This window comes from Pygoscelis adeliae, unplaced genomic scaffold, assembly GCF_000699105.1.
Source record: "Pygoscelis adeliae isolate BGI_AS28 unplaced genomic scaffold, ASM69910v1 Scaffold4, whole genome shotgun sequence".
NCBI classification, from domain to species: domain Eukaryota; kingdom Metazoa; phylum Chordata; class Aves; order Sphenisciformes; family Spheniscidae; genus Pygoscelis; species Pygoscelis adeliae.
This window is the reverse complement of record NW_008824986.1, coordinates 9,614,982-9,638,507: the sequence shown is the minus strand read 5'-3', so window position 1 is coordinate 9,638,507 and position 23,526 is coordinate 9,614,982. Positions and strand designations below refer to the sequence as shown.

The 23,526-nt window shown below is 37.5% G+C and overlaps 1 protein-coding gene across 2 annotated transcripts in view; it reads right to left on the bottom strand.

Annotated features, from left to right (window-relative positions):
- Window positions 1–2,218: 2,218 nt before the first annotated feature.
- ADAM12 (ADAM metallopeptidase domain 12) overlaps window positions 2,219–23,526 on the bottom strand; it is a 187,080-nt gene continuing 165,772 nt past the window's right edge. For both annotated transcript variants that reach the window (XM_009325861.1, XM_009325862.1), the window contains 9 exons: window positions 21,008–21,116; window positions 20,702–20,900; window positions 18,168–18,245; window positions 15,928–16,036; window positions 12,686–12,821; window positions 11,930–12,038; window positions 11,284–11,466; window positions 4,821–4,948; window positions 2,219–3,577 (listed from right to left, as the gene is read on the bottom strand). In XM_009325861.1, the coding sequence (XP_009324136.1) occupies window positions 3,517–3,577; window positions 4,821–4,948; window positions 11,284–11,466; window positions 11,930–12,038; window positions 12,686–12,821; window positions 15,928–16,036; window positions 18,168–18,245; window positions 20,702–20,900; window positions 21,008–21,116 (1,112 nt within the window). In that variant the 3' untranslated portion in view covers window positions 2,219–3,516. The remainder of the gene's footprint in view (window positions 3,578–4,820; window positions 4,949–11,283; window positions 11,467–11,929; window positions 12,039–12,685; window positions 12,822–15,927; window positions 16,037–18,167; window positions 18,246–20,701; window positions 20,901–21,007; window positions 21,117–23,526) is intronic.

Here is a 23,526-nt window from a genome sequence, read left to right as displayed (position 1 = left end):
TCCCACAAAGATAAATTGAACACTATGAAAAACTGAGGATTTAAAGGATGATGTGTCTTAATTTTTAAAGGTGATTTAAAAGTTAAATTTTTCTGAGCAGAATGATAGATTAATATATTATGACAGGACTTAAAGCCTGTGCTGACAGCACTTCTTTGTAACCAGATACTACAGCTCCATACGCTGAGCAGCTACCACAGAGTAGCAAATGTTGAATTTCACATCCTGGTGTATTCCATGGTAATTTGTTTGCTTACACTGTCCTTAAGAATGTAAAGCCATTCATCTGGTTTTCACAATGGAATTTTACATGACATCTGCATGTCTAATCATAAAGACACTAATTTGGTACGAAAACATCACACGGCCAGCTACTACTCACATCCTGGGGAAAAAAATTGCACCAAAACAAAAGAAGTATTTGATAGCTTGGGTTTACTTGTTTTTTTTCCCCTCTAAAAGCTACAGATCCTTTTCTGCCTGTAGTATTTTGCATCTGAATATGTATAAATATATTTGCATATCTGCTAATTGGAAAGATTCCCGATTATATGACTGTTGTATACATTGCACCTACTCACCAGTTTTGCTGTGAAAAAAATCAGCTTGTAGTATGCCAGTAAATACCTTGTGTTGGTTTCAAGTAATGGTAGTCATTTTTACAGGACAGTTGGGTTTGCTTGCCCTTGTTTCAGATAGGGAATTATGATTTTTTTCCAAATGGCTAGAAATCTCTAGCTTTAGCCGTGCCTAACATAAGATAGTAACTTCATTAGATAATACGTACATATAATCGTGCACTCTTAACTGTAAAACTACATTCCGTGTCACTGGATACATATGCTTCAGCTGCTTGTTTTAGAAAAGTGTTAAGAAGTTAATACATTTTTCTGCTTAGTGATCAGTTTTCAGTAGTTAGTTCACAGCTTGCTCAAATATATTTTTTCCCAGCTTGTGCGCGCGCTCTCTCTCTCTCTCTCTGAATTGTTAGACAGTAAAAGGTATGACGTTAATGATGCCCTATTGCCTCTGGGCTCCTGCTGCTCAGGCACAGAAGCCAGGGATGTCCTCCCACACCTCATCCATGATGAATGGCTGGACTTTCTTCCTCTAGCAACAGCACATGTGATACCAGGCAGCGCATGTTGATGCTTGTGCTGTTCGTCAGCTCAGGAATATACTAACAGCCAGATATGGAGCTCTTTGAGGGATACAAGCCAGTAAGTAATACCATCCAGGCTTTTTAATCTAAAAACTCTACTGTGCTGGGACTGGGGACACCTGCCCAGTGTCATTATCATCATTCTTCTGCTGTCTGCCTCCGTACAGGAAAAAGCATTTGTGTGTGTGTTGTTTCTCTAGGGGGAAGAGGCACTCACCTGTATGTCCAACAGGTTCTCAGCATCACCTGAGAAGCATTATAGATTTGGTGTGCTCAGGTCCACAGGTCTGTGGACTGTTCTGGACTCAGTGTTGGTGAGACGGCTGCTTGCAATTACAGGGAGAGGATTGGGTGCCCTGTATGGATATTTCTGTTTCTATACTTGTAAGACTGCATTGGTGGGTCACGTTTATTTTAAACCTAAAGTTTACTTAAAGCTTTAAGTTTATACACGTGCTAAGTCTTACCTAAGCTGGTGCCATTAAATTCAGATGTTAGAACTGCTGATGCAAACAGATATTACAAACTTTTTAGTCATTTAATTTCACCTTCTTCTTTCACTACTTACAGTTTCACCTTATGATTTTCAGTGGTTATCAGAAACATTTTGATACAGCATGATGACCTGTCATTCTAAAAATGGGAGTATTCAAACAAGTGAACGGAGATCATGCCGCTACTTCAAATTGAGATGCCCCCCTCACATCCCCCATTTTAGATATAGAGCTACTGTTGATAGGAAGAAGTTAGTGTTTTAAATACAAAATATCTAAAATACATGAAAAGCATCATTTTGGTTTCAACTGCATTGCCAAGCCTAGGATACTCTTGTAGTGATTCTCCATACATAAAGCACTGTTGTTGCTATCAGGGTTGCTTTAAGAATTGAAATGCTTTTGTGAAGCATTTACTTGTGTTTTATTTTGCTATTCAGCTACAAACTAACCTTTGGTTTATTTTGATTTATTTAGTTTATCCATAAACGTGAGTGCTATATTGCTACAATGGGGAATAACTGGGAAAATTAAATACAATTACACTTACTGAAATGAGATCCAAGTTTCTATCAATGCTTTTATTTTTGCTTAAAGAAACAAAAACTACAAGCAATGAAGAAACTAACCTGTATAAGGTAATAGTTCCTTCTATTTCAACTGGTATTTGAAAATTGTTTTTATTACAGCACAGGTGAAACAACTGTATTCAGCAGTGCTACTGAGAAGGTACAGAAGAGATCAGATGTAATGCTACCACATAGTAAAGAGATTAATTTTTTTTTCTTCCATGTCTTAGGATAACCAAAGTCTATGTATTAAAATATGCATTTTGATTTGAAAATTAAGAAACCCAGAACAATATTTTAGAAGTTAAATACAAAACAGTAGTAAATATGCAAAATACAGTTGATAAGCAGAGCGATGAGGCAAAAGAAGTAAGTATAATAGTTGATTCTTAAAATGTAATTTTTTGTAATGCTGGGCTTCCCCCGACCCCCTGCATGTAATGTATTGTCAGTCTAAACAGGACAGCTATGCAACATAGTGAGATGGCACTACCTTACACAGTGTAGTTGAATTTAATTACCAAAGCATCAAAAAGGTAATGACACTGGAAGGCCTGATATCTGCATTAATATGCACTAACCATATTGTGTCTGAGGAAAATGAGGTTAAAAAAATACAGTTTTATGATATACAGTACTTCTTCAGTAAGAGAACTTGTCCAAAGTGAATACATCCTCTTTCAGCACAGATTTCTCAACGATTTCAAACAGTAATGTGAAAACTGTAATTACAGTACAACTGCTAACACCGAGTGATGCTTTGGTTAAATACATGTGTTACACATCTGTGTGCAGATATCGGGCATTTCACCATGTTCCAGAAGAGATTTTTTTACCCTGACATATTTATTCAAAAGTTTGTTATGAACCATTGAGACTGAGTTGTTTATTCATTTGATTTATCCGTGAGTATCAGCACTCCTTAAAGAATAGATCAAAACTAAACACTCTACATAGGACCAATAGAGCAGAATTATTCAAGTTCAATGAAATATTACAAAAAAGGCTTCCTTTTTAGGAAAACTCAGCTATGGTAAAAATATCTACTACAGTGCACTGCACTGTAATAAATATTCAACATAAATTAATAATTTACAAGTACCTGAGCAAGTATACAGAGCACCATAGCACAGCACAGCACCAAAGGCAGTAGCTCAGAATTCTTAAAAATAATGCTGTTTTAAACATTAAAAATTCTAAGTATTGTCATAAAAATGAACTCCAGCTGGAGTTTAAAGATAGTGCAAACTTCTGTCTTCACTTTTTAAAATAAAGGTGTCAGATTTTCTAGTCATTTCACATCAGCAGTGTTGCTGGACCTGGATACCTGTGGTGGATGCTTAGGAGCAGGTCTGTTGGAAAGAAAGAAAATAGCAAATTGTTATTTAAACTTTTGTTAGTTCTCACTGCCAACATCATGCCTGAGGCATGAAGATGAATGGTAAAACCTCTTAGAGAGAGTTATCAAAGCTAACGTCAGACACGTAGCATAGGACTCTCATACTGGGAGGAGATCAGACGTGCTACTATCTACACAAGTCCCATCAAGAAGCGTAAGTGGTACCAGCAGATTCCTCTTTTTTTTTCAGTTCAGGCATTAATTACTGCTTGGCCAGTGGGATAAGCTAGCTCAATGTTTCAGGTGTTGTTTTTTAAACTCTTTATTTCTTTGGGTGCTCATCAATTTTGCACCTGTTCAAAAAGGCTACTTAATGATGTAGAGTAGCACCTCGTTTCAAAAAGTTATAGTAGTCAGTTTGAAATATTATTACTTTCAGAATATCTTACTAGAATGGACAGGCAGGAGCTTAACCAAAGTTCACTTTTGCAGTCTTTTTGCTGGAAGTATTAGGAAACTAACTTGATTCTATTTTTATTTTTTCTAGGCAATGTTAAGTGCCTCACTAGTGGAACTCCTGTAGCTGAAAATACTACTTTTATCTTCCTTGGACCTCACTTTTTATTCGTAGGAAACTGAAGAATATTGGGTAAGAAAATATCATTGACTATGCCCATTAACACTGGGCATAGTTATTTCACTTCCAGATTATGTTCTTTCAACATCCTTTTTTTTTTGTAGTGTACAGTTCGTGTGCTTTCTGAATGTTTTGGGTATTATTTTCAGATGATATAAATTGATGTTCCACTGTGAAATGTGTGAACGGAAAATTGCTTTTATTGGTGGTTGATCTTAACAGCATTCAGTTCTCTCCCTAATTCTGTAGGTGGTCTGAGTAGGAAATTTTTTTCTGCAAGAGCTTTGTTTCTCTTGAAACTGGTGCTTATTAACTCTTTTCTTTTGCAAGGAATTATATTTATCAGGCAGTTTTTGTAAATATACAGTCAGATGCTTACAGTCAAATCTTCATATGTAGTATAAATTCTTATACTTCTGTGGAAGTCAGTGCAATTGTGCTGATATACTCCCAGTGAGAATCAGTCTGATATACTGTCTGCTTTTATATAAGCAAACAGAAAATGGTTGTTGCGTAGCTCTCGGCAATAGTTACAGCAGAGCATGGTTACTCAAGACATTTTAGACCTGTTGTTGAACAAAGTGCTATAAATCAAGCCATTTTGATTAGGAGAACCAACCTGACGGGAGTAACGTGAGGCAGAGCTTTTGTGTGTCCAGGCACTGCTGTGCATGCACTGTTATAGCGCGCTTTGTTCAGAGGGTCTGCTGGTAGAGGCTTCCGAGGAGGGTTTGGTTTGTGGTTTTCCTATTATAAAACATAAGATCGTATTAGTCTTTGGATTTGACATAACATACTTAACATAGCAACAACTGAGTTAAATTGAAGATAAGTTTGGAGTAGCTGTGACCAGATATATTTAAATGAGTAAGCCATAACTTGTTTTTAATAAACAGGCACTTAAATTTTAAAAGAAAGGTTTAATACTATATTTTAATGATTTTGTTTCTTTTGAGTCTTTTCTCCAAAAATACTGGGTGCATCTATACTGGAATTAATGATTAATTGGTTGTAAATGAAAACAACATAGACTGAATACATAACATTGTAAAAGTAGTTACATAGAAAGACGGAAATAGTAGAAATGACTTTAAAGTGCAAATTCAGATGACCACAGAAAAAAACCTGCTCAAGTCCAGTTTGAATTGGGAGCATCTGTGGAATATTTTTTAGAGATGGTGCTGTGCTTTCATTCCCTGGAATTAAATGATTCATTAATAAAGAACAGAAGTCATCTGCTGTCAGGCATGAGCTAATGTCTCTTCTGTGTGGTCCTTGAAACACTGTAAACATGGTAAAATGTCTGTTTGTGGTCTTCATTCTGAAGAACTGGAATAGATTAAGTGACTTGCTCAGGGCACACAAAAACTCACTTCAGATCCTTTTACTATTTGAACTGCATAGTCATGCTTTTTCTAAGTAATTTTACTTTTTACTATCAGTTTGCCATAACTATCATTAGCAAAGTTGACCAAAAAGAAACAAGAAGAGCTTACAAGCATAATCTAGTTAAAGATCCCCTGAAAGATGTAATCAAATCAAGCAGAGGCATGAATTGCTCATGAATAAAGTACAACTTTCCATGACTTGTTCTGAGCATCCCTTTGTTTTCTTACTTTTCGTGGCAAATGATTGCTCTTTGAAGAAGAAAATGCAGGTTGACTATCAGTAGGCATTTTGATAAAGAAGAAAATACAGAGCTTAAGTAAACCTTGTATGTAGTCATTTCAAGTTTACCACAAACTACATTTTAAAGCTGTATACAATGTCCCTTTTCTTTTTCACTATTGGCATAACATGTACTAGTTCTTGAGTGAATGAGAAATAGCAACTTGAAGAAAATTTATTTTAACTTAATGTGGTAGCCAAATCTCTCATTCAATATAAAAATTAGTCTTGACTGTCATCCAGAAAAATTTCTTCCACTATAAAACAAAATAAACATTTTTCTATAAGAAGCTTGTCTGTGAGCTCTGTCTTTGGGGGGGGGAAAAAAAAAATTGCAAATATTCTTGAAATAATCAAGCCTGGCAAATGATGACATAAACAGCATACTCTATGTAGCTTTATCTCATAGGGCTATCCTGTTGAAAGTCACAGAGTTTAATTAAACACTAACAAAGGAAGTTTTTCAAAACACAATCATTTCCCATGATACAGAATTAGAACCTTAAAACTATTAAGAGAAGAAATCTTACCATCAGGATTTCTTAACCGAAGTTTACTTTGTGTACTAAATTTCTTACACAATGAAATCTTACTGTGTGTATTTTGAAGTGAAATATTCCAGTTTGGAACAAGTTAGATCACAGCAGAAACTGATACTTTTTAAATAACTGAATTATCTCTACAGTAAAATATAAATTTAAGTTGCTTCTGTAATAATTTTGTTATAAGTCATAATGTTTATTACATGGGAGAGTATATGCATCATCACCTCGAGTGTGACAACATTTAAAAAAAAAAAAGTTGTAACAAACACACAAACATCAGCATTATAAAGACAGCAAACAACAAATGCATCTTTGAACACCATAAAGCCTTTATTCCCTTGACTGCCTTCATAGAAGTGGCCCTTTCCTTCGAGTACTTTTACATGATTAATCACATGAATTAGTCCGATCACATGAGTATTCAGCTGTTTGCTTGATCAGTCCCTAATTTTATTGCATGATTTGTATTTACTCTTCAATTGGCAGAATGCTTAGGTACCATAATTGGGAAAAGGATCCAATCCAGGCTCAGCAGTCTAGAGAAACAAAGGTCTGAAGAGCTTAAGATCTGGTAAGGATGAATGAACAAAAAGAGAGGAGAACTGTCCTTGTTTATTTGTTTGTGTTTATTAGCTGCGTCCCATGTCTAATCACCACCTGCAACACCTGATAGTAGGGCAAGATTGACTTTCGAAGCTTAGAGCAGCTAAGTACTAATGGGACCCTATCAGTTGCTTTTTTTCCCCTCTTTTTGCAGGGGAAGCTGGCTGAAATGGCTAATCCATATGTGCTGATCTAGAACAGTTCTTCAGCTGTGGAGTGAGCATCTTCTCACGGCTGAGTATTAAGACAATCTTTGATGCCTAAGCCAAACTAATTCTTTAGGCCCTCTTATTCCAGAAGAAACGTCCACGTGAGGAAGTATGTTGAAACAGCAATCATACTATAAATATAACTCTGATGGGTACCCAAGCTCAACACCTGATTTCTTCTTTGTTTTTTTTGTTGTTTTTTTTTTTTTTTTCCAGAGCTCATAAAAATGTTATCCTTGAGTTAATATTCCTAAGGAGGAACCAGCGAAGTGGCTTGACAGAAAGTCTAATGTGGCAAGCTGGTAAGACACGGTAAAAGAAAGGGAAGAAAAAAAAAAAAGGGAGGGAATTCAGATAAAAATGGAGATGGAGAATGTGTAATGGCTGAATGGCTGAGATGAAGCAAAATGGAGAAGCACTTCGTAGAAAGGAGATGCCAGCACTGGAAAATGCCACCAGGAAAACATACGTCCTTAGAAGCAGAGGAAAAGCAGAGGAAAAAACATTTGAAGAAATAAATCCCCTCCCCTAAGCTGATTACAGGATGGTCTTTTATATTCTTTATGTGCCACAGGAGAATCCAAATTGATACAGCTTTGCATGTTAACATGTGTGGAAACTTGCTGCAGCCTCTGATGTCCTGGCAAGTCCATAGCATAGCTCATAGTACTACCATGGCTGTGCTTCCCTGCTTCATCTCTCTCTCTCCTTTCTCCCAGCCCATTTTTTTCCCCTATGGAGCTTCATCTCTTCAACACGGTTTATAGGTGGATTTCTTTGTCTGGTTTTATATCAACAACTTAGCATTTAATGCATTCGGTATCTGTCTGTATTTGGGGAAATATTGTTTTAAACGTTGTCATGATCTCTTTTTACAGCTCTGCTAGGAAGAAAAACATAATTCTCATATTGAGCAGCTACAAAGACATCAGGTGCATGAAGCTTTAATTTTTTTCACTGATTTCATTCCACTGATTTTTAAGTAAGCAATTGGAAGAAGGTTTTTGCCTGAAATACACTGGGTGAGAAGGGGTGTTTTCCTCAATCCATTTAGATGGGAACTTAATTTGTGTTAGCCCTCTGTGTCTAAAGCCAGTCTGAGGTGTCATAGGAGAGGTATTCACAGGAATAACTGTGGCAGAATGAGCAGAAGGTGAGCCCGGCTCAGTTTTATTAGGGGAAAAGTAAAAATACAAAGCTGTGTTTCCTGTAATAAGGATGACCTATAAAATATGAGATGTATTTTGGTAATAAGATGATGACAGTATCAGAGGCAGCAACCGAATGCTAACAGTAACAAAACCAAGTGGAAGCGATCAAATCAGACAGAATGCATGGGCTGAACCCACCGTTAGTATAAACGTGCACCGTTTCCTTGATTGCAACGGTGCTGTGCTGATTTATACTGACGGTGAATCTGGCCCGTAAATAAAGTATGTTTGCCTTGTGAGAGCATCTGAAAATAGAAAAAGCTGTTTATCATCCAAAAGATTGTTAAATATTAAACTTGGCAACAGTACATTTGCTAAGTGGTTTTTTTTGTTTAGGTTTTTTTGTTGTTGTGGGTTTTTTTACTATTTTACTTACATCTGAAATGAAATTTTATAGCAAAATAATAATCCATTCATTGCTGTCTCAACAGCCACTAGAAGGGAAAAGAGTTGTCTTAGAGTCTACTTAGTATGTTGTGCCTTAGCTATCCACTGCTCTAAGCCCAGAGGCAGCAGGAAAGTAGCTCATGCTTAAATATTCCTCTCAGAAGGGAGCAGAAGGAGGCAGTGGTGAAGCCATAGAAACAGTGAATAGTTTCAGATACTCTTCTTCAGCACTATACTGAAGTACTGAGCATCTGGATGATATTATGAATGTAGCAATGATTTTGAAAGTTCTTCCTCTTGATGACCTGATGGATGCACTTCCAAGAGAGTGCTGAAGCAATACATTAAGTAGTATCTATATAAACTAGACCAAAACTATTCTCAAGTTAATTTCCTTCTTCCAAGCTTTGAGGGAGTAAAATTGTTAAGTTCAGAAGAAAAGATTTTCTTCCCATACAGTGTTTTCTGTGTCCCTAGGATATAAAAAGTAGCTATTTCTGACAATCCTGAATTGAGGCTATGGACATAATTTTGAAAGAAGCCACTCTTGCTTATTCACTAGGTTGCCTTGAGTTGATCCCCTGTGTGTTCTACTTCTGTTTCATGCAGCAACTGAAAATTGAAAACAGCGATATTCTGCTTGATGGAGTAACCGTCACAATTATATTGAGCTGCCAAACTGAAAAGCTTTTTGGCAGTTTTAGATCTGTCAGTCTTTCGTAATGATAGTACTAGAGATCTGGTATTCTACCTTGCACTTTGTGTGGGATTTGAAGGGGAGGGCACTTAGGAACATGAACTGTAGTGGTGCATTGGGCGGGCAGCTTTGATGTGCAATGACAGGCTGGGGCAGACACAGATGCACCATCAGAATGAGAAATGGTTACTTTTTCTTGGAAAGCCTTTTCTCCATCTGTCTTCTGCTAGCGGGAGACAGTGTATGCTTGTAAGTTGCTAGATAAGAAGAAATAGAAGAAATTTTTTTTTTTTTTGAAAAAGGAACCATTTGATTAAGAAACAGAAAAGCACTTGTACTTAAAATCTTAACTTTGACCACTGTGAAATATGCAGAATGTTTTAAGGAATACAAGAAAATAAACAACAAAACCATTGGAGCTAAAGACCAAAGCGACACAAACAAATACTATTTCAGATTTCCTATAAAATTGATTTTAGAAGGAATTGGTGTTTCTCATTTCCCCTGAGATGGAAAATAAATGAGAAGCAAGGTGGAAAAGGGAAGAAATAAACTGGCCACACTCATAAGAGTTGGTCTAACCTGAGTGATTCAATGTTCAGACTAGATAGACTTTTTCTGCTGTCATAATACGTAAGCACACTGCCATAGCAGCTCAGCACTGTCTCATCCCTTTTTGTTTCTGTGTTCTTTTTACAACCACTTTTCAAAGCACTGCACCGCAGCAACTGTTTCTCATAGCCATATCCTCCTATAAATCATTGGGAAAGTGTCTTGGTGTAGCTCACAAGGTTGCTGCTGGTGAAGAAGGTGCTCTGTCCTTGGACATCCTAGCTAGGTTACAGATAGGGACAGTCACTCAAGACACAGTTATTTGAGTACAGATTTGCAGTATGTGCATCCAAATCAATGTGATACTCATTTAAGGTAGCTTGGTGATAACGACGATGGCTTCATTTTAATCTGGCACTATATCCAGAATAGCACGATGTCTACAAAACAGAAATAGCTGGCTGCCTGATTCCTTTGCTTAGACACAGTCACGCTACAAATGCAACCAAAAGAGAGAAGCCAGTGACAAGAAAAGGGTCAATTTAATACAGACAACTGCACAGACAACTTCATCTACCCTGAACATCACCTTGAGATGCATCTTATTACAAAAAAAAGGGTTACCAGCTCTATTTAAACATTGCAATGAAAGGTACATCTACATGAAATAGCGTGGGTAATTACAAGTCTGCTTTTCAGATCTGTGCTCTGGAAAAAAAAGAAGCAATTCATACACCCCTCAGCAGAACAGAAGCACATCAAGCTAATATACCTTTTGCTCTTGCTCAAGACATCTGCAACTTGACTTCCTAAACTATATCACTGTATTTAGTACCTTACTAACAAGCACTACAGTTTCCCCTCTGTTTGGGCAGCTGGCAAGATGAGCCTGTGTTTGCCTGTAGCATGGAGCTTGTTTATTCTGTTGTGTCTTTTGCGTCATCAAAAGGGAGTTCAGGATCCTAAGTTTTAGGATCACAGCCACAGTTGGCATAAACCAATATAACCTTCACAAGCAAAATGGGAACTTAAGGTATCTTTATGAAATTATCTACACCACATTTCTAAACTTGTACAAAGTATAAAGGAAATACTGTGGAAAAAGACCAGTATGAAAGATGAGAAAACACTTCATTCCTATTCACCACATGCAGATACACACACTCTAAATATTAAATATAAGAGAAACTAAAAGAAAATCAGTGGTCACCTGGGTGAACCTCAGTGAAGGGTTAGCTGGCAAGGGTCTTTCAGGCACAGCATGATGAGATGGCAGCTGGGGAAGGGGTGGAAGGACTCGCTGTGGTGTTTTTAATTGTGGCAAATCGTGTGTCTTCACGGGGTTACTAATGTCGATGATCTGATACGGCAGTGGTCGTCTTGGACCATCTCTCTAAAAAAACAACCCCACCCCAACAAAAAGTTATAAACATCAAGAGTTGACATAAGCATTACTACTTTAAAATCTATGTTATTCACTTGCTTTTCTCTTCTACTCTGCTTTCATCTGCCTTCAACACCTCTGCAACCAGGGAAGCAATTAACAGCTTCCAGAGTCCTACTCAAGCACTAATCCTTCACCGTTTACCTGTACAATTCTGGTGTAAGCCGGCTGACTCTATCCTGGTGACTAAACTATTTCTTTCCTGCACTTGACATCTCCACCTGTCTAAAACTTGGAAGCCATAAATGTATTTTGAAACCTACATCTTCTCTCATTTTACATACCGTTAGTTCTACCTGATATTAAGATCATGTAATAATTGTGTTATAATAAATTACTTAAATAAGATCCAAAATATATAATAGGCTTTTTTCTTCCCCCCTCTTTTTTTTTAAACTATTTAGGGACTCACTTTTTGTATGTTTGTATTTTGTGGCTTCATGATGAGATTTTTACTGAGAGACGTGGTATGAACATGATTAGGCTCAGATGAACTGGAAGGTCTTGCTGGACTCACAGACCTGTAACACAAACATATATTTGTTGAATGCAACATTCTACTTTATAACATTTTTTTAAACAGTAGCCTCTTTTCAGAATGAGATTTTGCAAGGACTTTCTGACTTTTTATAGTAAACAAGGAAAGTAAAAATTGTCTAGTGCTCCTGCAAGAATAAAAATAAATATTGATTTTTTGGAAACCAGTAGTCTGTTAAATTAGCTTCTGCAGTCTGTGGAAATGCAGCTTTGTAACACCCAAGAGACTATTCTAATGAATCTAGCATTTAAACAGTAATGACCTCAAATATAAAAGTTTCAGGTCACCTGACTGAGTTTAGATAAAAGGCCATGCAATGGAATGAAACTATTTCAAGCAAATGAAAATAAAGGTAATACTTCCTTCACGTCTTAATTTTTTCTCACAAAAGAAAAGATGTATATAGTTAAACCAAAACCTACATTATTTACTGACAATCAATAAAGTTAAACTAAACCAGGAAAAACACCGCGGTTAACACTTGGGGAATATTTTTGTTAAGGCTGGCTCTTTCTAACATATTCACACCGTTCTGTGATGAATAGATCTGTGATGAAGATGAGAGCTGCCATGTTTACAGCTACTTTCTACTAGCATCTATTAGAGTATAATTAGGGAAAATGATCATACCTTAGTTTCTCTATTGTTGTCTTTTTACTTGTAAACAACCATCTCATGAAAGTCTTCCTTTTCAGATACATGATTGATCCAGCAAAGATAAGGCACAGAATGGTTATCAACACTCCTACGGTTAAACTCTTATTATCTGCAACAAAACACATTGAGTTAACTTCTATTAAGAGCCGTCTTTACTGAAATGTGTTATGTGGATGGAGCAGGACATTGCTGGGTTTCTAACTGCAATGCAGGTGAAGTGAATGAACTATGAATTAAAGACTAATAAACCCTTATTTCTTCTATGCTGATGCTTGAATTTTGCTCTGTTTTAAAGTTATTTAACACTAGGGAAAAATTGGTTAAAATAGAACGTTGTAGGTCCCTTCCAACTGAACTATTCTATTCTATTCTAGTCAGGTATCTGGGTCCAATCATGAACATCTCCATGTACTCTCTCTGCACCTATGTGGAGGTCCTGCTTAGGTTGTCACCTGCAAATGGGGCCATAAGGTGTATGGGCTGTCGGCCTCATCCAGACACCCACAGGGTGATGGCTGTAGCAATGCCGACTGGCACCTTCTTCATGGGCTGCCTGCTGCATGGGTGGGAGGGAGACAGAGGCTGAGGGGGAGAGAAAAGGGACAGAAATGCCTAGATCATGGTTTGGTAAAGCGCAAACTTTTAAATATTCTGTCCCTCAAACATAAGCAGTAACACTAGCTCCTTTATAACCAGATTTTAAGGGTTTCATTGTGCTTTAGCACTGGGCAAACAGTCTGAAATCTGGACTACTGTGGTCCAGCCCAGATGGCTGTCAAGTCCAATCTGGAGGCAAGCGAGGAGCCGAAGGAAAGCCTCCAGCAACGGTGTTGTATGCTCTCAGAGGGATGCTCTGCTTAGCAAGGGGCTGCAGCCTTCTCTACTTGTTCCAGTTTTCAGAGTGCTTTAAGCTGCTTTAAGTACCTTGCTGGGACCTAAGTGAGGCACAATAGTGAGATGAACCCTGACTAGATAACTTGCAGCTGAAAGAAAGGAAGAGGTAAGCAGCAGCTCTGATTGTTGCGGGTATGTGATATGATCATTGCCTGGAGGAGAGGGTGTTGTGATTCTTCAGGACTGCTGACCTAAAAAATGCACGCTCCCACAGTAGGAGAAACATCTTTAATCTTTGCTCTGGTAACCTATCACCACTGTCTCAGTCTTAGCCTGACTCATTTTCAGCCAGCTGGCTCTCATCCGCTGGCCTAAACTCACCCGGATGCTGGTGAACACAGTCAGCAACACTGACTGAACAAACTACACGTGGGGCTTGATGGGGCATGAAGTGCTATGCTTTTGACCTTATAGCACTGCAGAATAATAAATCCCTCACCATCTCTAAAAGATTAATAAAATTAATAAGCTAAGATAATGCAATTTAAATTAATTAACTTCTCTACCTAACAAATATTTAGGGCTGCTTTGTAAGAAAAATACAGAGTGTCAAACACATACATTCATTCTAAGTCAGCTGGGTAAAATCAGTTACTAAATACTAATGAGACCATGTGCCTTGTCTGACTAAGATGAAATTATTTTATTGACCTAATCCTTCTGTAATTTGATTTAGAGATGTGCAAACTATTCGGATCATAATCCAAACCACCTCATCAAGTGTTCATATTTAAATCCAAGTGTCAGCGATAGCAAATTAGGTCCTCTAGCAATTTCCGTATTTGTTTATTCCCAGTATTACTGAATGTAGCACTGTCTTTACAGAAAAATGGTGAAACTACAACACTGTATTAAACTATTGTTAAAGCAATTTTCTGTTAAATTGAAGTGTTGGCTTCCAAAACACAAAATGCAAGAATTATCAAAGATGTCCTATATTTGTCTTCTCCAGTTAGCATTTTCTATGCAGCACATTATTATATTATATTTTGTAGCTCTTTAGATACTTAGCTTTCAGGTAAGCTGAAAAAGGACTATAATGCTTTAGAGCAAATCTTAAAAGAAAACATTTAACACACAAATAATCACACTTGTTCAATGCCTGAGCACGGTTTCTTTGCTATCTTACCGACTGGTAGGTATTTAAAAAAAAAGATCTTTCAACAGTGAAATCCTAATGTGAAGCTTTGTCATGGAAATAACTGTGATGTCATCAATCCAGTATTACAATTCACTGCAGGATCTGTCATGTAAAGAATACAGTCCATTTTGGTTTTGAATAGCATTATTCATAAGAAAACATGCAGATCATTTTCCAGCAAGTTTTAGTTTATATATGTATATGCGAGTAGACTGCTTGTCCTGTCCCTTGCTCAGACGTAAATCAGAAACATCTCTATGGAAGTCACTAAAGCTACAGTACTCTGGAGAAAAATTGGCATGTGATGATTATCAAATCCTATAAAATTCACAATGTGTAGAAATAATGCTTTCTGAGGTTGGCCAAAGGTGAAGTAAGATACTATAGTCAATGTTCTGAACAAGGGGAAATTGAAATACAAATTATAGAAAATGCACGTCTCCTACTATTATCATATGTGAGGGCAACATCCGGTAAATGTGTTGAAGCTATTTATAAAATATACTTTTAATCTGATGTGGTCAGAAATCTGCTCTTTTCCACAATACAAAAGATCCTCCTTAGAAGCACAATATCAAATATATTTTTGGTTTTTGATTATGCAATAATTTTGCATTTATAATCATTGCAGTATGCACTCTTCATTAGGCACACAACTACAGAAGCAGGTTATGTGTACAATAAGATAAGTTCTATCCTGATGCGCTCAGTGGAGAACACTGGAGCTTGGCATATCTCAAGGTGAATCCAAGAGTACTGCAACATTCATCTGCCATGGTAACAGGACTAGCTCAAGTGTGGGAGTTAGCTCCTCATCCTCAGCTTAAATCAGTACCATTTGCTACTTATTACAACGAGCTACTAAACTTGACCATGTATCCTGAAAAAAAAAAAGAAAGGCAAAGAGAAAGGCGCAAAGAAAGAAAGGCGCAAAGAAAGAAAGGCAAAGAAAAGAACCCACCAGGACCGCTGTGCCTTTAGTTATGCAAGAAAATTGATGCACTCAGCTAGCCTTGGTTTTGCTTCACTAAATTTTCAAGTCAGTGCCAATGCGTTTGGATTAAGCTATATTTGATTTACTGACTTATTTCCCAATCTTGTAAGCTCATTGCTTACAAGACACTTTGTATTTCCACTCTGTATCATGAAAACAACAAGGAAAGCATGAATTACTACTAACCTGCTTGCCTAATTGGTCCACTGTCCATGCTGCCACCAAACCCTGGCTTGTCACAGTAGGGGGGGGCCCAGTCAGCCTCGCAGTGACAGTTCTTTTTATTGTTGCAGACCTGCAAAACAAGACAAATGACCTGACATGAAAAGGATTACTCTATACATCTGAGAACAGCAGTGGCTGATAAGGTCTCCTAATCAGATAGTGACACATCTGAAAGGATTAAAACTTATGGAAGAAAAGAGATGTAGTGGTGTCTGCCTATTGGCACAACTAAGATGGCATAGAGCAAGTCTGAATGCAAGACACCACGGAGCAACAAGGATCCTAAGAAAACCATTATTTATTTGGCAGGTAATTGTTTGAGTTCTACCAGCTGACAACTTCAATAATGTAAGGATAATCACACAACTCTTAAGTCTTACTCTCTCTTTGCCTCCAGCAGCATTATCTGCTTTCTAACTTCTGTTCCTTCTGCCTTCATAGGAACAAGAGTCCCTCTACGCTGTTAATGCTGTAAAGCTTTGTCACCCCACTTGAACACTCCTATCCATCAAGGGCTTGCACTAGCCTGAATTCTGATTTTTCCACTGCTCAGATCCCCCAGCTCTAAGATGAACCAGTTGCTGGAAGAACATGGAGTCAGGGCTGAGGAAACCCTCCCTTTGATATGACACCTGCACTGTCTGTAAAGATACAGTCCTCAGTGTTCTGGTGGTTTTAATCTGAGTTAAGGAGCAACTAGCAAGACCTGATTAACCAAATGCTCCCTGTGGAATAAGAGAGCTCCAAAGGCCTAGAGTCCATCATTAACATCAGCCTGTTCCCGCTGCACAGAGCAGAAGGAGCTGGTAGACTCATGGCTTTTTCCTCAGGAGGTCCCACAGTCCCAAACACCCATCAAAAGAAGGGCTGCTTTTTATTTCCTTTTGCTACCACCCAAGCAGTGGCTATGTGACTAATACAGAGGCTAAAGCTCCATGCTGTATCGACAGAATACATGAACTGAACGGGCCGAAAATTTTGTTGCACAGGAGAGAGATGGCACAGTCACATGTAGATGCTCAAATTGATTTTTGGGCTTAGGGCTAGTTGTCAATATGGTCCTAAATTCTGTGCTAACAAGAAACCACACAATAGATTAATAAATGGGTTTCTCAGTAAGACACTAGTTAGTTCACAGGAGTTTGCAGATATGCATTTTTCTGGCAAGGTCAGCTGGCAGGCTTTCAGAAAGACTATACTGGTTGTGTCTGCAGAGTATTAAAATATCATTCACACAGCTTTAGACTGGCTATGGTCATGTAAAATGCAGAAAAAAAAAGATTTACTTTTCAAAGACAGCAAGATAATTAAAAATATCATTCGTTAAGCATTATTTTTTAAATTAAAGCACTACGGGAGTTCCCATCTACAATTCCACGAGGTCATTTTTTGCTACCCAGGAGTCACCAGAGGTTCTCCATTGTACAGACATAAAGATGCCAGTCTAAGCTGATGCTTATTCCAGCACAATGATAACATGCAGCACCATCATCGCTGCGCAGTTTTTCAAATGCGCGATGATAAAATAAGTTAAAGCAAATTAAAATCCCTTCTCAGGAGAGGACAGAGAATTTCCTATGGCTCTTCCAATGTGGTTGCCACAGCTTTTCACAGAAACAAACAGATCATCAGCAAATCAAGGTTAATAAGGCATAGCTTGACATAATTAACATTTTCATAATATAAATGAGGTTTCAAAACACTTTGATATTATTAACTGATATCATCAAATTTTTCATCCTGCACCATTTTCATACCATGAAACTCATCAATATGGTTTTACTTTATTTTAACACTTTTGGAAATGCTTTTCCATTTGACTCTCAGTTCAAATGCATATTTTAACTGTTCTGTATCCACATAGAAACTGTATTTTTTGAAATGTTTATGGGAATTCTTCATGAAGGAAGTTTAGACTTAAAATTGCTTTGAAGATGACAAAGTTCCTTTTTATCACAGACTGTTAATTAAGAACAAGACAATTACTGCTTGATAAATATTTCTTTGTTAAATAAAAATAATTTCATTTCTTGCAGTTCATATAAGGGACACTGAAAACGGAAATACATAATAAAAAAGTATTGCAGTGACTTTGACCAATATATTACAAACAGTCATAGATCCCAAAGCTATTACATAAAATGATTTCTTGTCTAGTGTTTATTGACTGATCGTAAAAAAAGTGTTCCTATAATGCTTACTCCACGTCCATGGCACTTTGTTGCACATTTATGTACACCAAAAACACTTGTATTCTGGCACCGGCGATTAAGGCAAATCTGCAAAATAAGAGAAAAAGAGTTTGAATAGGGACAGAACTGCTGGTGCTCACAAGGCATCATGTACCTCTCTGTATGTCTGCTCATCCATCAATGGTTCTTTTAGCAGTTAAAGATTTCCTAGTACACATGCTGCATTGATAATGTTACATTGACAAAAAGATAAGGACACCAGAATTAGGTGTCTTCTTCTTCTTGTTATGCCTTTGTAAGTCTTTTAGGTCCAAATCTGTGGAAGTTGAATTCTGCTCTCGATTGGCATCCTGGCCAATACTGAATTTCAGACATAGTTCATATTTGGTTGACATGCTGAGCTTGTGTAAATAAACACACTTTCACTGAAGTGGAACTAGTGGTCAGCTGCTGGGGTTTGGGGTTTTTTTAAGCCAATTTAAAAAACAGTAATATGCATTTTTTCAGGACTGAGCAGGATTCTTCCATGTACTTGATCAGGCTGCATTCATGTCTTCACAGCAGCAGGTGATTCCTCAAGGAAAGGTTCAGGTCCCCTTGTGGTGTAAATTAGCATAGTTCTGTTTATATCAATAGTGCAATACTTTTTCATGCTAGTACAGAACTTGGACCCAGGACAGCCTGAATATTTAACTGAGGTCATTGTTATATATGGGCTCATCATTGTTCTTCAGCAAAACTGAGACCTTTCTAAGAGTTTTCCCAAGCTAAACAATTTTTTGGTGTCAAATACAAGCCAACCATATTTGAAGTGTAATAATAATTCTTATAGGAAATGGAAGTAAACAAATAGCATATGCAGAGTAATAAAATTCAAATCTTTTTGTTTTCCAGTCATTACGGGTAAACTTTACTCTGCCAATATAGGTGAAAATTGAGGTAAAGCAAGATTAGTACCATCTAATAATACCATCAAACAATCAAATGACTGATCAAGATGTCAGTAATGAGAAGTTATCCTACTCAAAACTGAATAAAGAAGAAATTAGGACTGGAATAACTGTTACTATGCTATGTTGACAAAAAAAAAAGAAAAAAATCACTGCACAATTTTGTTCATGTTTAACTGCAGTTCAGTTCAGTAGCACTAAAAGTCAGTCACAATAATTAGCATTAAGCAGGGAATAGTGTTGAAGGAGACGACAGGGATGCTTAATCAGGGCACTTATCCCCTGGGGAGAAGGAAAAATGGAAAGGAAATTAGAGTGAATTGGCATCAACATGCATGCGTGTAGAGAATATGGTTTGATTACAGCAGTATTCACAATTCAAATATTCACAGTGCAGTAGCACACAGAATTTTGATCACATTAAAATGGCTGCATTTCAAATCGTGTATCTTCAGCTTAGAAAACTCAAGAATATTTAAATTCATATTCTTAATCCATAATACAAACGCACTAATGTCCTCAAAGTAAAACATACAATTTCATAAGTATTAGCCTGTGTATTCTATAGTATGTGTGTGTATGATTAGATAGATTAGAAAGATTAAATACTCATTAGTAAAACATAATGGGGTGTTTTCCCAGCATTGAATTTTCTTTGAAAAGACATTTTATAACGGATTGACTTAGAAATGTTCTAAGGGTTGTTTTCCTGTAACAGAACTGTAGTTTCCCTAGGGACGTATTTTAAACCTGTTCCCAATGCAGCGTGATAATCCGACATAAAAAGCATTCAGAAATTCAGAGGCTTACTTGAATTTACCACAAATTATCAAAGCACTTTTTTTTTTTTCTTTTTACAAGTATACCCTCAATCCATTGAGGGTATGGAAACCTTCTTCATTTCCATAGTTCTTGGACTCCTTTCCATTCCTCCCCCACTGTAAATTCATGGCTGTCTCCCATCTTTCTCTGTTCCTTTTCTCACAAAAGAAGAACTAAGAATGAGACAACCGTATGAAATTTGGACTACATTCACATCGGATAATTCACAAAGTTTGCAAAATATGATTGCAAAAATCAGTTTTGGTGGCTGAACATCAATGGGTTTATATTTTTCTAATAGTGCATAGAGATCGAGCTTTTCCTGCAAGAAAAAAAAAGGGGGGGAGGAACCACAATCAGCAGATATAATACATTTTGAAACCTAAAGTGAAGTTAATGACAATTTTGCAATGCCACAGACACTGGGAAAGTGAATACATTGAAATCCTCAGAAATTTATTAACGATCCTGTAATGTATTTTGCTGTACTTATTTTGCAGAAAACCTCTAGCCTACATGGACAGATACTTGGCACTGTCCTCAATAAACCAGTTATAAACTTAAGCAACTTGCATTGCATCTGCAAATCTGCAATCCAGAACAGTGGCCAAAAGAAGAAGGGAGTAAAAATCTGCCTCAGTGTAAGCATGAGAAACAATTCTTTTGTGGGAAAAAAAATCCCAAAGCAAAAACCAGTCAGTTTAGTACAAAATACTTTGCAGCATGAGGGTAGTGATGTTCTCCTTGTTTGGGATTATTTCAGAACCTTACTTTTCCATCTTCACACTTGGTTCCTGACAGCACAAGACCAGGATCGGGCATATCATCACCCAAATACACATGGGTACCACGACACAGAATCTTGCCACCTTCCTGAAGTGGGATATTAGTTTCTATGGAAACAGCATTGGTACCAATCACAGGTCGATTTGCTCCCCCTTGACACTGAATTTTTCCACATTTAGCATCTCTGAAGGAAATAAACAAAACGAAAAATTAGTTAAATAATTTTAAATGTCATAAGCCCTCTCCCACCACCCTTCCATCTGTTCCTGTGTTCGTAGGAAGAGACCCTACCTGGCTTCACATTTAGCAAAGGAGCTCTTGGAGTCTTTGCCACAGTTGCCGTAAGGATCACCTGCAGAATTGACTCTCTCAAAGCAGATCCCAGGAGCAGGTTTTGCACCTGAAACAAAACCTAATCAGAACTTTCATCTCATACAAGGTGTTTTTAATAATTTTCTTTGAGCTCCACTGATGCTTTAGGGGAAGGTAAGATGTGATCTGCATATTGATGAAGCACAACAAAACAGTTGTGCTGGATCAGCATGCTAATTGAAGAGCCTGAATGTGCAGGTTTTTCACTGCTATTTGTCTCTCTGGGCAATGCTGAGCAATAGACAATGCAGAGCTCATTCTCTTTCAGAATTTCTCTAGATGATATCCCTCTTGTGAATCCTCCTAGGACACAAAAACTTTTAGCAAATGCCAAATCTAGTTTGGTGAAGAAAGACAAAGGCCAGCTTCTAAGTTAACTCCCTTCTTTTTACAGAAGTCCACATGATTCTAGCGAGAGCACAAGAGCTGAAGCCAAAGAAAATACTTTTCAAGAAAGGCCTTTGTAAGTGCTTCAGAACAACAAGAAACCACAAAAAGTCCAGTTGCAAACTAGAGTGCTGTGTGACTGTAAAACCACCAACACATGACATGGCAAAGAGAATATGCTGCTGTTAGCTCAAGCTAATGTACTGGGGAGAAGAAGAGAACCCATCCCCACCTTAACGTTCAGTAAATTCACTCCTGAGAGGAAAGACTGACTTGAATGAAGGGTCATTTCTACCATAGTGGAAGAAGTAGGAATCTGGGAAGACAGGCAGCATCTGGTTCTTATCTAACATAGCCTTTTATAATGGAGACGTCCTAACAGCAAAGGAACTTCCCTGATGGAAGTAGTACTGGGAATGTTTGTGCAGACAGATTACTCATCCCTACATTTTAGAAGTTAAAAGGTACTAGTAGAACATCTATTCTCATGTCTTATACAGACAATCTCCTGTCCATTTTTCCCCAGATTATGACCAAGTATTGAATACCTTCTAGGGGAAGATACATGTGTTCATCTGAAATGGCTAAGAGGTAGAGGATCTACTTCCCTGGTTTGACTGTTGCAATGATTAATTAGTCCATGTATTAGAATTTAATCCCTTTGTTTTAATGTGAAGTGTGGATTTTATCTCCAGCCAATAATTGCTGCTCTTTGTAACACTAAGAGGCCCTTTGCTAGGGCCCTTTACTACCCCATATTTTCTTTCCATGAAGATAATTAATAGCACAATTAAGTCATTGCCAACATTTCAACTACTCCAATAGACAGCCTTGCTTTGAGGAGACGAGGTCATAAGGAGATACACTGGCTAAAACTCTTAACAGATATCTGCTAGATACATTTTTGTACTTTTGATAGATCAGCCGAACAAAAACAAAAAGAACTGCCACAAGTGATGTGATAGCCTAAAGGCTGAGAATATACCATTTCTACAGTGTTCCCAGATCTTTAACAGAGACAGAATATCTGAGTTAACGCTACATTTTTTTTCAAATGTTTTGAGCCACTTCCAAGTGTGTGTGCCTCTAACTGTGGGTAAAACATTTATTTTAACCATCCTGAAGATTTCATTTGAAAGCCTTCAAAGAGGAACAAGGTTTAAAAAAAAAGGGGGGGACAAATTCCTGGAGAAGAAAATACAAGTATAATCGTAAAACTTCCAGTTAGTGTGGATCTTTTCACTAATAACTCAAAGCTTATAGCCTCAATTATCTGCATTTCACAGCCAGAAGCTTGACTAATATTATGTACTGCTGAACAGCGATCTAATGCTATTAAGGAGAAAATATTAAAACTTGGAGAGGCTTAAGATGGCACCCTCTTTTCCTTCTAACATACTGAAACTGGAAAACTCAGAAAGAAAGGCACAGAAGGAACAGAATATGAGCTGATGGTTCCCTGGAGAGCAGGACAAGAGCTTGAAATTCTTTGGAAGATTACGATCAAGCTTGCTGAGTTCAGAATATTTCTGAAACCTGGAACTATTAAAAGGGACTCACAGAGGATTCTTTCACTTCTTTTCATTAAACCACAAGCAATAATAAAAAAAAAAATCAACAAAAGCATCCAGACAAGGCACTGCGCAAAAAGCAAAAGTAAAATTTCCATTTTGAGCATGTAGATTCCTCCTTGTCTTTCCAGGGCAGGCACACTAACTATTCAGCTTGATACAAACATTAACATGTGCATATATTATGCCAGATTAAGAAGGGAAGGGAAGGGAAGGAAAAAAAACCTGCTGTAAGCAAGAGGCCAAGTAAAACTGCTTTTTCTCCCACATCTGCAAAGACCAACTTGCTCAGGCCTACCTCGCCAAAGCAATAAGCCCCCCACCCATCCACCACCATCATATGCAATTGCTACGGGTCTCGGTTTTTTTCTTGGCTGGGAGCCTTGTGTCCCATCTCGTTCAGCCAATGGCGTATTATTGCAATGACTGGAGGCTTCCTTGGAGATGTGTCAGCAGCAGCCCAGAGCACAGACACTCTTT